Source organism: Eutrigla gurnardus, assembly GCF_963514095.1.
Source record: "Eutrigla gurnardus genome assembly, chromosome: 20".
NCBI lineage: Eukaryota > Metazoa > Chordata > Actinopteri > Perciformes > Triglidae > Eutrigla > Eutrigla gurnardus.
In genome coordinates, this window is record NC_139931.1 from 2,479,045 (window position 1) to 2,493,456 (window position 14,412).

A 14,412-nucleotide genomic window follows, 5' to 3' on the forward strand; every position below is an offset into this window, starting at 1 on the left:
TCAGACCCGGACCCGGTCTCGGACCCACGCTGGACCCGGACCCCGCCCTGACCCCGACCCCAAACCACTGGACTCAACTAGCAAACTTCACTGGAAAAGATGGTTGAATGGAGCTCTACTGACTTACACATCAAAGTCATCCGAATAAATCAGCTTATCATGTAAAATATAATGATGTATAATTAACAAGTCAAGTTTATTTGTTGTATATTTTTATTTTATTTCGTAAGACAGGCGTGGACTCAATGTGTTTAAAAAAAATGGGTAAAGATCAAACGTGACAAAACATAACATAAGAAGGAATAATTATACCAACAATAATAATTATTATTAATATGAATAATATTAGTATTATTATTTAAAGGGGAATAATAATAATAATGGTGTGTTAACCACACAATTTAATCTTAACTAAAAGCTTGTGAGAATGATGATTTTGAATTGTTCTTTTATAAATAATACAGACATGGTGGAGAGGACTAGAGAGGTCCAGAGAGGACCAGAGAAATCCAGGGAGGACCAGAGAAGTCCAGAGAGACTGAGGAGACAAGAACCTGTAGTTTTGATGCAGTTCCTCCCGCTGACCACCGGATGGCAGTGAAGTTAACAGTCGGTAGGAAACATTTAAAAATAAAACAACTAAACAAGACATTATTCTGTGCAACGCTGAGGGAATAATTATGAGTGGTCATAATGTGAACAATGTTAGTGTTTATTCTCTGTTTCAGATGATCAAATTGTTGAGGTATTGATCCGTGGATATGGATCGTGGTTCTGCGTTCCTCCTGCTGGACGGTGACTGCTGCTTTGTTGGGATTGTGCTCCGTCAGCAGAATCTCTGCAGGATGGGTACACCAACGAGGTGCAGCAAGTACACCACAGTTAACCAGGACCATACAGGAAATGTGCTCGCATTCCTTCAAAATGAAAGTATTTTTAAGATCACCACAAAATACACAGCCTATTTATAATAATACAAACCGATATATTTTTTTCTAAATTCTTTAAACAGTCACATCATTAAATATATTTTTGAAATCTTGCAGATTTGTGGACCCCAGCAAGCCTTTATTTTGAAAGTCTTTGACAGGCACTGCTTTTAGCTCCAGTGAGCTTCACACTGGTGGAAGATGGAGATGAAAGAAGCTACTATAACACACACACATACACACACACACACACACACACACACACACACACACACACACCCCCACCCCTCCCTTCCCTTCTCTTGCAGTGGAGCAGAGAGCTGCTGCAGCAACGTCCCACCACTCTGCATCACCACAGAGCAGCCCATCAATAATCAATAACCCTTAAGAGATAATCCACCATCTTTCATACGGACCTCCAGCAGCTCGTCTCACCAAAAAGACTCTGTGGGTTTTTTTTCCAGCCGCAGCTTCGTGTTGGTGGATCTGTGCCTCCTGTATCTGCTGCAGCAGAGACACCATGAACACCAGCCTGCAGCTGCCTGTAGACTAGGACCAGGTGAGAACCAGGACCAGGTGAGGACCAGGACCAAGTGAGAACCAGGACCAAGTGAGAACCAGGACCAAGTGAGACCAGGACTAGGTGAGACTTGAAACGTGCTGCGGCGGCTGCATCTTGGTGGGTGTGTCACCGCCTGCAGTTTGATGGCACAAACCTGTAATTGTGTGTAAAAGACGGCGTGTTGCTTTAATTGACTCTGCTTTCTGGGTTCGAGCGGCCAGGGGGTTCGAGCGGCCGAGGGTTCGAGCAACCGGGGGTTCGAGCAACCGGGGGTTCGAGCCCGCGTGTCGTGTTCGGCGGTGTGATTCTGTGGAGGAACGCTGCTCTCCGGTTGTCGCCGCATTCAGAAATCTCACATGAAATAACAAACCAGAGCCGCGTCACCAGAACACGTGTTCTCATTTCATTTAGGATTTATTGTCTTTTATTCAGATCAATAAAGTAGTTGAGGGTGCGACCAAGACGTTTATTGGTTGTAGTACATTAACTCAAGTACATGTCTGAGGTACTTTGCTTCAGTACTTTCCTTTTGTGCTATTTGCTACTTCTACAGATTCAGTTAATTTACACATGTTTACCAAACATATAAAAAGCTTATAAAATATCGTCTGTTATGAATGTATTTATTGATCACATTTGTACACCAATCAATAAGTCAATGGATCAATCAGTGGATTGACAGAAAATTAGTGGGAAACTATTGTGATGGTTTAAGGTTTTTTTTTAATGTATTTTCTTTATATTACAACTTTTACTTGTAATATAGTGCAGAAGTTAAAATATACAAAAAATATGAAATAAATGATGAAATAAAATGTTGGATTTATAATCTTGAAACAAGTTGAACTGCAGAATATTTATTTATTTATTAAATCAAATGGCAGAAGAAATGAAAAGAGCTGCGACACAAAAATGTAAAGTTCATGAGAAAACTGATTAGTTGTGTTCAAAATAGAAAATTGGTTTTATTGGCTTACAGAAACATAAGGTGCCAATTAATTAATGGCAGCCTTTCAATAAATCTGTAGATTTTATTAGATTAATATCATGTTCATATAATCAAAATATTATTTTAATATATGATTCTATTAATATAATAATTATAATATAAAATACATTATTTTGCCAAAGTCGTTTCTTCTAGAATAAACATCAGATGATGTTGTGGACGACACTGTTAATTGGTTAACACTTAGTCATCGTTAATTTGAAGAACGTTTACTGCAGACGGCAGCTGAAACTTTACATCACTGCAGTAGTCGGGTCCTTTACTGCAGTAAAAGTACAACACTGGTAAGGAACTAAAGTAAAATTTCTCCTGAAGTAAGGTATTATCAGCTTAATGTACTTACTCTAAAGAGTATTGATTGTAGAATTAAGCGGAAAATAAATACTCATAGTACAAGTACCTTGAATTGTTACTGAATTACAGTACTTGAGTACTTCCACCAAACTGAAGTAAATCCAGACATACTTGTTCTTTGCGTAAATACTTCTTCCTACTTCTCTTTCTACATCTCAGATGTAAATGTAATTTTACTACGCATGACTGCAGTTTTATTTAACAAGGGTTTTAAAAACTACTGAACATATAAAATACTTATCGGGATGTGAATCACTTGTTTTTTTTTCTTCCCGGTGTGGAAGCGTTTGACCTCACGACGATCAGCTGTTCGCTGATCAGCTGATCTCTTTATCTCAGGATAATTTCTTCGTGTCGATCGATGATAAAAGATCTGCAGTGAGGAAGCTGCTGCTGCATCGCCTCCTTGCTGCTGCAGCGCTGCACGAACAAATATATGTACATGTATAAAATTTAATTTAAATGAAAAAGGATTCATATAAACTGTTAATTCCTATTAAAACATCAATTTTTATTTTTTAATAAATTATTATTTATTTTAAATGTCAGATTGTGTTTTGTGTGTAAGAAGTTTATTTTTTAAAGATTTCATTATTTATTTAACCAGGTTTGTCCCGTTGAGATTAAAAAAGGGAGACCTGGTCAAAACAGTCAGCAGCAAACGTAGAGAGATAAAGTTGTGGAACGTTTACTACAAGGACCTTTTAATCTGATGGTTGCCGACGGCTACCGATGACGAGCGTTAGCTACCGATGACGAGCGTTAGCTACCGATGACCCCCGGGAGATCCGAACTGCATGAAGCCTCATATTTATGGTCGTCCATATTGTGAAGTATGCCAGCCAATCAGTGAAGAGCCCTCTGACCCTCTTCCAGAGCGCCCGGCCGTCAGCTCTTCTTCAACTCTTCGTCTTCCCGTCTCATGGCCACCAGTCCCAGCACCGCCCAGCCAACCAGCAGCAGCATGGAGGAGTCCCAGCAGCCAATCAGCACGCAGCAGGAAGGAGAGGCCGACCTAGCCGCTGTGACCGCTCAGCCAACCAGCGCAGAGGAAGTGGCCCCGCCCCCGACAACAGATGCTCCTGATGCCAATCAATCGGAGGAGATGGATCACCTGACAGTGATCAGTGACACCATGGAGACCAGTAAACACTTCTTCTTCTTCTTCTTCTTCTTCTTCTTCTTCTTCTTCTCCTTCTCCTTCTTCCACTGAAAACAATACAAACAACGTATCTTAAGAACCCCGTTGAGTTTCTTGCTGACTTCCTGTTGACTCCTCCCCCTCCAGGTAACGGCGTTGCCCCCGTGATCGTGGACTCCGCCCCTACAGTGGCCTCCGTGTCGCCCATGCTCCACGCTAAGCCCGGTGGCCACGGTAACGGCCGACCCGGTCTGAGCAGCCGGTCCGGCTCGGTGGCGGAGGGCTCCCCGAGGCCCTCGCTCTCCCGCCGGCCCAGCGCCCTTCCGGAGGCCTCCGGGGACGGGTCCAAGCCGCGGGACTACCTGATCCTCGCCATCCTGTCCTGCTTCTGCCCGCTGTGGCCCATCAACATCGTGGCGCTCACCTTCTCCGTGATGGTACGACCTCGCAGAGCCGCCATGGAACCGGTTTACGCAGAGTTGTGGTTCTGATCTTCCTCTCCGTTCTCCCCGTTCAGTCTCGTAACAGTCTGCAGCAGGGCAACCTGGACGGAGCTCGCCGCCTGGGCCGCAACGCCATGGTGCTGTCCGTTGTCTCCATCCTGGGAGGGATCGCCATCATCGCCGCCGGCATCGCCCTCAACTGGGGACGTGAGTAACGTCTGGATTCTCCCATTAAATGTCTCCATGGAGACCGTAGCATCAGAGCAGAAAGGCATTGAGCTGCCTGCAACAACCACCATGTTCTGTTCTCCTCTGAGAACATAACATGCTGGTGTTTCTCTTCATAAGCTGTTATAACAAAGGTAAACAAACATCTGTGACTTTCTGTCTGCAGTGATTTTAAAATCCTGATCCCGACCGACTCGCCGACTTCCCCTCCTGAAGGAAACCCAGACCTCCTCCCGTCCTTTGCTGTTGTTTCTCGCTGCACGACAAGCATGGTCCGCCTGCCGCTCTACCTCCGACGCCATACCACACTTCTGGATATCACTTTTTCTGCCAGCGTTGCCATGGAAACACGTGTCTCCGTTGGGAACGGGATCGTTCTGACCTCTGAATGAGTCTCCATGCAAACTGGACTTTCTGATGCTAAACAAGTTGAGTTGGTGTTTTAGTCGGATGGACATCAAATCTTCTTCCTGTTGGTGGACGAACACGCACTTATGATGTCATCGGTCCACCGACGTTCAGGCTTTCTGTCATCAACTCTTCTAACGTACACAAAGTCATTTTAACTCTTCCGTCCGTGTTCAGACTCAAACCAACGTCCGTCTTTAAAACACAAATATAAAGTTGAAATAAACGGGAGGAAATTAATCCCCAACAGACTCACTATGACTTTGTCGGGGACTACTTCCAGTGGCGGATTAATCCATGTTTGGTGCAGTGAGGCTCATTGACGAGGTTTTACTTATTTAACTACAGTAATAACTTTATTTTTCAAATATTTTCCACACATTTTAAATATGAATTACAATTATTAGTAGCAATTTATGATTTTTTTCGTTTTACATATTTTTCAAATTTTTTAAATATGAATTAGTTATTTGTTTAAAACTGTATTTTTTCACTCATTAAAAGCATTCATTTAAATCATTTAGTTAAATGTTTCCAGATATTTTCACTACTTTCTCACCACATATTTTACCTGTGAAAAATATGATTATTATTAAAATATGTGTTGAAAAAATTGTGAAAAATGTCCCCCAAAAAATAGGGAAAACTATTGATACATTTGTGAAACATGTAGTGAAAAATATCCCCAAAACATCCAGAAGTTTGTATTAAAATAGGTGAAATATTGAAATTAAGCTGTTGTTGGTTTGCGTCTGAACGTCACCAGCGTTTCTCTTCATCTCACTGCATTGGTCACATGTTCCTTCCATATGATCCTTTCAGTCTAAAAGCCTGTCCAACGTTGACGTTGAGCCTGTGAACTTCTGGGGGCTGATGGGAAATGGTGTTTGTTGGAGGCTGCTTAAAAACACACAACACAACATCAGGACGTTTTTCAGAGAAAACCTTCATCTCTCTCCGTTGACGAACGAACATATTTTATTCTGAAAGGAGGTACCATGTGGGGGGGGGGGGGGGTGCATAGGAAGGGGCGTGGCTTCGCCTCTATTGCATTGTGGGACATCGAGAGCAACACACTTCATTTTCCAGTGGGGATATGTCCTCACAAGCTGTGTAGCAGAAGTTGGGACACAGTACCAGTAGTATTACTAGTACCAGTGGTAATACTAGTATTACTAGTACCAATATTATTAGTAGTACCATTAGTATAACTAGTACCAGTAGTATTACTAGAACTTACTAGTACCAGTAGTATTACTAGAACTTACTAGTACCAGCAGTATTACTAGTACCAGTAGCATTACTAGACCTTACTACTAACAGTAGTAGTTCTAGTAATTACTAGTACCAGTAGTATTACTAGAACTTACTAGTACCAGCACTATTACTAGTACCAGTAGTATTACTAGAACTTACTAGTACCAGCAGTATTACTAGTACCAGTAGCATTACTAGACCTTACTACTAACAGTAGTAGTTCTAGTAATTACTAGTACCAGTAGTATTACTAGAACTTACTAGTACCAGCACTATTACTAGTACCAGTAGTATTACTAGACCGTGCTAGTAGTATTTCTAGTACTTACTAGTACCAGTAGTATTATTAGTACCGGTACTAGTAGTATTTCTAGTACTTACTAGTACCAGTAGTATTATTAGTACCAGTAGTAATACTAGTACCAGTTGTACTAGTAGTATGACTAGTAACAGTTGTATAACTAGTAGTTACTAGAACCAGTAATATTGTACCAGCAATGATACTAGTACCAGTAGTATGACTGGTACCAGTAGTATTACTAGTACTAGTGATACCAGTAATATTATAAGTACCAGTAGTAATACCAGTAATGCTAGTAGAAATACTAGTACCAGAAGTATAACTAGTACTTACTAGTACCAGCTCACCACTGAAGAAGCACTTCCCTGTTTATTGCTGAGTCATGTCAACATGTTGACATTAAACTGCTGTTTAACAGCTTCACGTTCATCGATCCCCATCGTCGTGACAACGGCGACTCAGCCTTTTCTCAGCCTGGGTGTGACGCGGTGCGTTCACTGACCAGCGGTGAATGTGAGCCTGCTGACTGGAACCGGCTGAGCGGTCTTTTATTACCTGCATGTTTACAGTATTTATCCCAGAATGCTTTGAGGCAGACCGGAGCCTCGGCTAGCGCCGCCTGCTAACCGAGTAGCTCTTTGTAAAAACATAATAACTCTTCTCGTCGCCATGGAGACGTCTTTTTTTGTTTCGTTTGTTTGAGAGCATGTCGCTGCTAAAACGTTTTGCACCAATCAGAGGTCAGGTGCAGAGGTGGGCGGGGCTTAAGTCCACCTCCACCTGCACTGTATGTAGCATGTTTACTAACCACATTATGCAAGCCAGCGTAGGAATGCTCGCTTCCCCCGGGTCTCGCTGTGGTGGTCCCGGTTCAGGTCTCGTCTTTGGGTCAGGTCTCGCTGCGGTGGTCCTGGGTCAGGTCTCAGTCCTGGTCCAGGTCCTGGTTTTGATCACCTGGTTTCACGTTGATGTTTCTAACTGACTGTTAACCTTTCCCTTGTTTTCCTCGCGGTGATTCTGACGTTAACAGGGTTTTAATAATCCCGATGTTTCTGTGAGTCTGTAAATAATGCGACGGCTGTGGTCCGAGGACAGGAAGTAGATGTCTGAAGGCCTTCACATGCCGACGGGGGGGATTCAGGTCAGACCGCCGGCGACGGCTGCAACACTTTTTAATAAAAGGATTGAACGGATTCTCTCTTCTGCTCGCCGCCGCCAATAAAGCTCGATCCTGATTGGTTGACACTCAGAAACCACAACGTCACCTTTTGGCCGCGTGGCATTCCTGTGTTCCGCCTGCGAAGGCCTGAAGAATCGTTTTCAGATGAATATTCGTGTAAATATTAAATGTGACGAAGGAAATGCCCCCAAAAAAAGCACAAAATAACACGTATGTAGGATTTAACAACTTTAACATCTGATGTTTGTTACCATGGAGACGCCTGTCAGCCTCCATACACGGGAACGACCTGACCTGATATTTATACAGCCGTCCCAGTGCAGGACCAGGACCAGTATGAGTCCCGTACTGTATTCTGGTCCTGCTGGTGACAAGCTTCATGTTTAAAAAATATATATATATGTTGGTCTTCTGCAGAATGTTTTTCTGAACTTCCTGTCTGGATTCTTTTGTTTCCTGTTTCCTCATTTTCATTTATTTTTCTATTAACTCCTCCCGATGACCGGCTCTTTGTATTTTTATATTTATTATATTTCCATCACCTTTTTGTATCCCCATGACAACAAAGCTGCTGTGTGTTGACGCTCGGTGTCAGCTGCTTCCTGCTCGCTCTTTTTTGAAACGCTGCGGCGTGTTAGCATGATAGTCGTCAGTCGTGAGCCGCTCACACCGGACCGCCGCCGCCACCGCCGTGCATGAATGTTGAGATTTATAATATAGTGTGAGTTGATTATGGACTATTAGTCATGTTTGAAGGGAATAAATCCCAGTTCAAAAACCATCTCCTCCCAGTCTGCAGCCTCATCAATCGCCATGACGACAGTAATGATGGAAGTAATATGAGATTTTTATTACATCCTAAATCCTTCCTCATATATATGTGTATATATATATAGGCCTAAATATGAATGTTGATGTTGTTTTTAATCCTAAAGTCTGTTCTGCTCAAATTGAGCGGCCCATGAGAGTCAGCTGATCAGGCATGTTAATCAGGCGTCCTCCACCTCGATTTCAGAAAAGTGAAGCTGAGGTAGAAGTGCCTTAAAGCTGCGTTCTCTCTGCTGGCCACCAGGGGGCGACTCCTCTCTGGTTGTATAGAAGTCTATAAGAAAATGGTCCTACTTCTCTCTGCTGGCCACCAGGGGGCGACTCCTCTCTGGTTGTATAGAAGTCTATGAGAAAATGGTCCTACTTCTCTCTGCTGGCCACCAGGGGGCGAGTCCTCTCTGGTTGTATAGAAGTCTAAGAGAAAATGGTCCTACTTCTCTCTTGATGTATTATCTCAGTAAACATTGTAAACATGAGTTTATGGTCTCAATCTCTAGTTTCAAGTCTTCTTCAATCCAGCAAGATGTTCATTTAGTACATTATGGTCCATTTAGAGTCCACCAGACCAGAAAGCAGGGGATGCTTAGGGGGCGGGGCTTACCTGCTAATTGACAGGTCTCTACCACGCTACCAATGCTAGTTAGCTACTAAGATGACTCTTAGCTGTAAAGTTGACCTTGAATCAAGAAGCTAACTTTGTTAGCAGCTTCACACCAGAATCCACATGGATCCAGATCCACCCGTCGTTCCTCCGCAGTCCAAATATGGTCACTTCCTTCCACTGGTTGCAAAATGTCCAAGATGACGACGGCCAAAATGCTGAACTGGATGCTTCAGAACCCTGACGGGTGACGTTGTCATGACGACGTCCACTTCTGCTGTTGAGCCGACTTCCTGTCAAAGTTCACTTGTGCCATTTAAGTCGATATTAGGTAAATATAAATGCCATTTCATTCTTCAAATATAGAATACATACAAACAAACATTTATTTATTTATGTCTTTATTTAATATTGAAAGAAAGGCAATAACTAGAATTATTTTATTATTATTATTACAAACATGAAACGTGATTTGCAGCAGGAATCTTCGTTAAAAGCTCTCAGCCAGCAGGAAATGCTTTTATTTTCGTCAATGTTTTTGTTCCCAAGGTTTTCTTTGCTTTTAACGTGACAAACCAAAACACAGAAGGAAAGGAGAGAGAGAGAGAGACGCAACGACGGATCTTCACCCTGTTTCAAGGACAAGAGGTTGTCACGGCAACCATCGGCAAGGGAGCAAGAGGCAGCATAGGCAGCGAGGATGCTGGGATTGCAAAGAGAGGTCTGATTCCTCACTGTTCATAAAAGACTGTGTGTGTGTGTGTGTGTGTGTGTGTGCGCTTTATTTGAATTTTAGATTCTTATGAATTATTGAGAGATTTCACCGCTGAGGAGATCAGAGCAGGAGGAGGAGGGGGGAGGAGGGGTGGAGAAGCTGCAGGATGAGTAGATAGATACTGATAGAGAAGAAGCAGAATGAAAGTGTGTGGGTGGAGGAGGAGGAGGAGGAGGAGGAGGGAGGGAGGTGTATCTGCAGGAAAAGTCATCAGACACAGAGCAAAAAGAAGAATAAAACAAGATTTATATAGATGCAGGTGGGGGGAGCGTTGTGTCATAATGCAGCTAAGGAGGAGCATATATATATATATATATATATATGCTCCTATGCTCCTCCTATTCCTCACCCTCTTCTCCTCTGCTATATTCATCTAATCATCAGAAGTAAACATCTCATCAACTACTAATCAATGTCTCACCTTGGACACAAACTGATGGAGTCACATTGCTCAGGCAGGAGAACCAGCAGATGCTATACCCCGTCGCAAGTCCTCCAGGATTCCTGAAAGGTTGCTGCCGAAGCTCAAGGAGGACATGGACCTGATGATGCAATTGGGCATCATTGAAATGTCAACCAGCGAGTGGTGCAGCCCCATTGTGTTGGTCCCAAAGAAGGACGGGTCACTGAGGTTCTGCATCGACTTCAGAGGTTCAGATACCTGAATGCGGTGTTGAGGTCCAAGTCTTATCCGATGCCCCGCATTGACGAGCTGCTGGAACGAGTGGGGAATGCAGCCTTCATTTCCACCTTGGACTTGAGCGAAGGGTACTGGCTACCTGCCTACCTGGACTCAAACACCCGTCTCACAGCATGGTACCTGTCCCTCCTATGAGTTCACAGTCCAGTACCGAGCGGGGCAAGACAACCTGGCAGACTGTCCCTCCACATGAGAGTTGAGGTACTGTACTCCTGGGAGAGGGGGGAAGGAAATGTGACGACGGACTGCCGTTACGTCGGTCATAAATCAGACGGGTGTGTAGAAGGGATTAGGGGTTTTACTTGGCCACCGAGCCAAGTGGGCCACAATTGCAGTAGTTGGGACAACATAATCTGTGAGGCGAACAGAATGTGGAATGTGTGTGTGAAGCATAAAATGTACCTGCTGCTTCTCTTCCTCCTAGGGTGTGTCCCGACAAAGGAGTGCCGAGGGTGCACACATCCTTTATTAGATCCGCTTGGTGAGCGGGATGAACCAAGAAGAGAGTAGGTAGAGGGGAGTTTGATTGGTGGGTTTAAAGGTTTATTTATTGTATGTTTAGGGGGTGAAGGAAAGGTAATGGTGCATGCCAATTAGGTAAAGGAGGTGCTGGGGGTATTTAAGCGGGTCATTTGGGGGAAGATGGTGTTGAGTGAGGATGTGCGTGAAACCTGTTGTGTTGAATGTAAAATCAAGAAATGTCACGGGCTGAACATCATCTGACTGGGTCTCCTCATTCTGGGCGTCGCGACCACTCGGGTGACCTGACACTATTACTTGCAAAATTCCATATACATAAATCTAAATGTACAATTCATAAACTATTTTTAATTTTCAAAAATAAGTTCAAATAACACATTAGGTCAATTTTAAATTCTAAAAACAAAAAATTAAGCTATGAATCCATCCACTGATCTATCTACTTGCAGGAAACGAGGAGAGAGCCAACGGTGTCGAGGTCAAGTGGCAGCAGCCGAGGAGGGAAGGAGAGTCGAAGGAAGCGCAACGTGGTATCATTTCAGCCATTTCACAAAAGTGCAGGACAACGTTGAGACTGCTGATAGGCAGCCAATGACAGGCAGCCAATGACAGGCAGCCGGGCTCAAGAGAAGCGGTGAAGCAGATAAGTACGCCCACATACTCATTCCCGGCACGGCAGGAAGGACTCTGAGCCAGAGAATGAGTCTGAACTTCCAGAGAAGCGACGTCCTGTATGCTGGCATGTTTCCAGTGAAGCGGGAGGCGGGACGTGACTCTGGAATTTGATTCTTGATCGTGTCTCAGGAATTTATAGACAGTTGCTCATTTCTTTTATGGCCATAGTTTTTTTTATTGTCATTATTAATCAGGGTTGGTACAGGTGCTTGAATGTTAGTGTGGTGTTTTCAAGGTTTGAACAGTGCTTGGATTTAGAAAAAGGTCTTGAAATGTGTGTTCTATGTGATGTCATCTATGATAGAACAGAGAAAAGAAGATCTCCATATTTGAGGGACTGAAAACAGCATTTCAAATATATATTTTCATGTATCAACTGTAGTTCACCTTTAGAAGAATGTGTGTGTCACTGCCAGCTGGCCGACACTTCTGGGAACTTAATCATTTACACAAAGTAAACACGAGCAAGTCAAGGAGGTCCTCTGTAGACCGCCTTGTTGTGGACGCAGCTCAGCTCGGTCTTCATGGTCTTCAACAGACGCCGCGGATCCCAAATCAGCTGAATTATGACTATAATCAGCTGATCCGATCTATTAGACAAATCCCACTGTTGATACATAAACATAAATATGAAGCAATGTCAAACCCAAAATCAAGTCTTTATTCTGGTCCCTGATTGGCTGCTGGCTGTGACTGGTTGGCTGTCTGTGCTCTTACTCCCCAAACTGGATGGGTAAGTGATGACATCACAAAGGGGGCGGTGGCTCCACAGACCAAATATATAGAGATGAAATGACAAACAGAGTAACTGGATTTCTGACCACAGGACCAGCAGTCCTACAGGACCAGCAGACCACAGTACCAGACCAGCAGACCTACCAGCAGACCACCATGTCCGGCACCCTTCCTGATCCCGGTGAGACCCCCTGCTGCTGTTTATATTCCTGTAGTTTCTATTGGGTTTGTGACTTCATGTTTATCCTCCACTACGTTACGACAGCTTTTACATGTTGGCTCAAAGATTCCTTCACAGATGAAATCATGAAATAGAACGTTTCCATTTTAAATTCATGATTCACATCTTAATACTAAAATCTACATGATTCCTGACACGAATTTTACATTAATTTTTATGTTGCTCAGCAAAACCAACCCCTGACCCCCGACCCCCACCTGACCCCCACCTGACCCCCATCTGTTCCCTCTTTGTTTCCTGTGTGTTTCCTGTTTCCTGTGGATGTTAGACTTTCACCGTTGATGACTGATGATGTTTAAATTGTCCAACAGCGTCCGAGCTGAGGATCGTCCTGGTGGGAAAGACGGGAGGCGGGAAGACCTCGGTCCTGAACGCCCTCATGGGGAGACCTGGACTAGAGAAGCCATCTGCTTCCTCACAGACCACAGAGTGCAGCGTGGAGACGATGACGCTCTATGGCCAAAACCTGGTGGTAGTGGATACTCCGGGTGTGATGAACACAGAGAAGACGACGGACGACATAAAGAAGGACATCGTGGGAACCGTGATGAACGCTGCTCCTGGTCCTCACGTCTTCCTGCTGGTCCTGAAATGTGGCCGTATCACAAACTTGAAACCATATGAAGTCATTCAGACCATTTTTGGTGAAGAATCCAAACGTTTCACTCTGGCCGTGCTCACCTGTATGGACGACAAGGATGAAGCAAGGATGAAAGAAATGGATAAAGCGGTGAAGAAATCCCGCCTCTATGACTTCGTTGTCGGACACCATTTCTTACACCTGAAGGACGGCAGGCTCGGGGAGCAGGTGTCCGATCTCCTGAAGAAGATCAACAAGCTGTATGAAGAAAACAACCGGCAGAATTACACCAACGGCATGCTGAAGGAGGCACAGGAAGTCATCCAAAGGGAGAAAGAAAAAGGTGAAAAGGTTGATGTCACCAACTACCTGGTTGACCAGGTGTCTGGTTACCTAGGTGGAGTTATCGGTGACGAGGTGGCCAAGAAGCTGATCAAGGCTGTCGACAAAATGCTTGACAAAGTCGTGGAATTATCACTGAAGTGAATCGTCCACAATCAGCTGAAGATTCAACAACATGACAAATGTTTTCTAGCGTTTGTTTTTCACACAGAGAGATTCGTCTCAAACTGCTTCACCTTTTTGTTCTTTTCAATATCAGAAATCATCAAACGCTGAGAGACGTTCAGAGTGAAACACTTCTTTGGTACAATGATGTCGAGCTGTGAACTGCAACAGAGCCGTCTATTGGGGTCGATCAGGGTTTATTGGGGTCTATCAGGGTCTATATTGGGACAAGACAAATATTGGTGTGTGGGGCTTGAAATGATTTTAAATGCAACATAATCACCAGCAAATAAAAGATGATGCAAACTAACCTGTGCAGTGTTTATTAATTTTACCGTATTATATTTAGCAGAAGGATTTCATGTGTGTGTGTATATGATGTATGATGAAGTCCTCTACAGACCACCACCCTACTGGATCCAGCAGTTGAGACGCTGCAGGGTCCTGAAGATCATTATTGAATAAACCTCAAAAACTT

General features: G+C 43.7%; 3 protein-coding genes across 3 annotated transcripts in view; 2 read left to right on the forward strand and 1 right to left on the reverse strand.

The window, feature by feature from the left end:
* jmjd8 (jumonji domain containing 8) overlaps window positions 1–14,412 on the reverse strand; it is a 160,224-nt gene that overhangs the window by 141,070 nt on the left and 4,742 nt on the right. The window lies entirely within an intron of this gene.
* Window positions 1,223–5,478, forward strand: LOC311031532 (uncharacterized protein). The gene is made up of 5 exons (XM_084037867.1): window positions 1,223–1,572; window positions 3,731–3,999; window positions 4,143–4,432; window positions 4,513–4,645; window positions 4,833–5,478. The coding sequence occupies exons 2-5, from the start codon at window positions 3,777–3,779 to the stop codon at window positions 4,847–4,849; spliced, it is 663 nt and encodes a 220-aa protein (XP_083893993.1). The 5' UTR covers window positions 1,223–1,572; window positions 3,731–3,776; the 3' UTR covers window positions 4,850–5,478.
* LOC311031121 (GTPase IMAP family member 4-like) lies at window positions 12,634–14,244 on the forward strand. Its single transcript, XM_084037240.1, has 2 exons — window positions 12,634–12,787; window positions 13,159–14,244. Exons 1-2 carry the CDS (start codon window positions 12,664–12,666, stop codon window positions 13,911–13,913), a joined length of 879 nt encoding a protein of 292 aa, XP_083893366.1. The 5' UTR covers window positions 12,634–12,663; the 3' UTR covers window positions 13,914–14,244.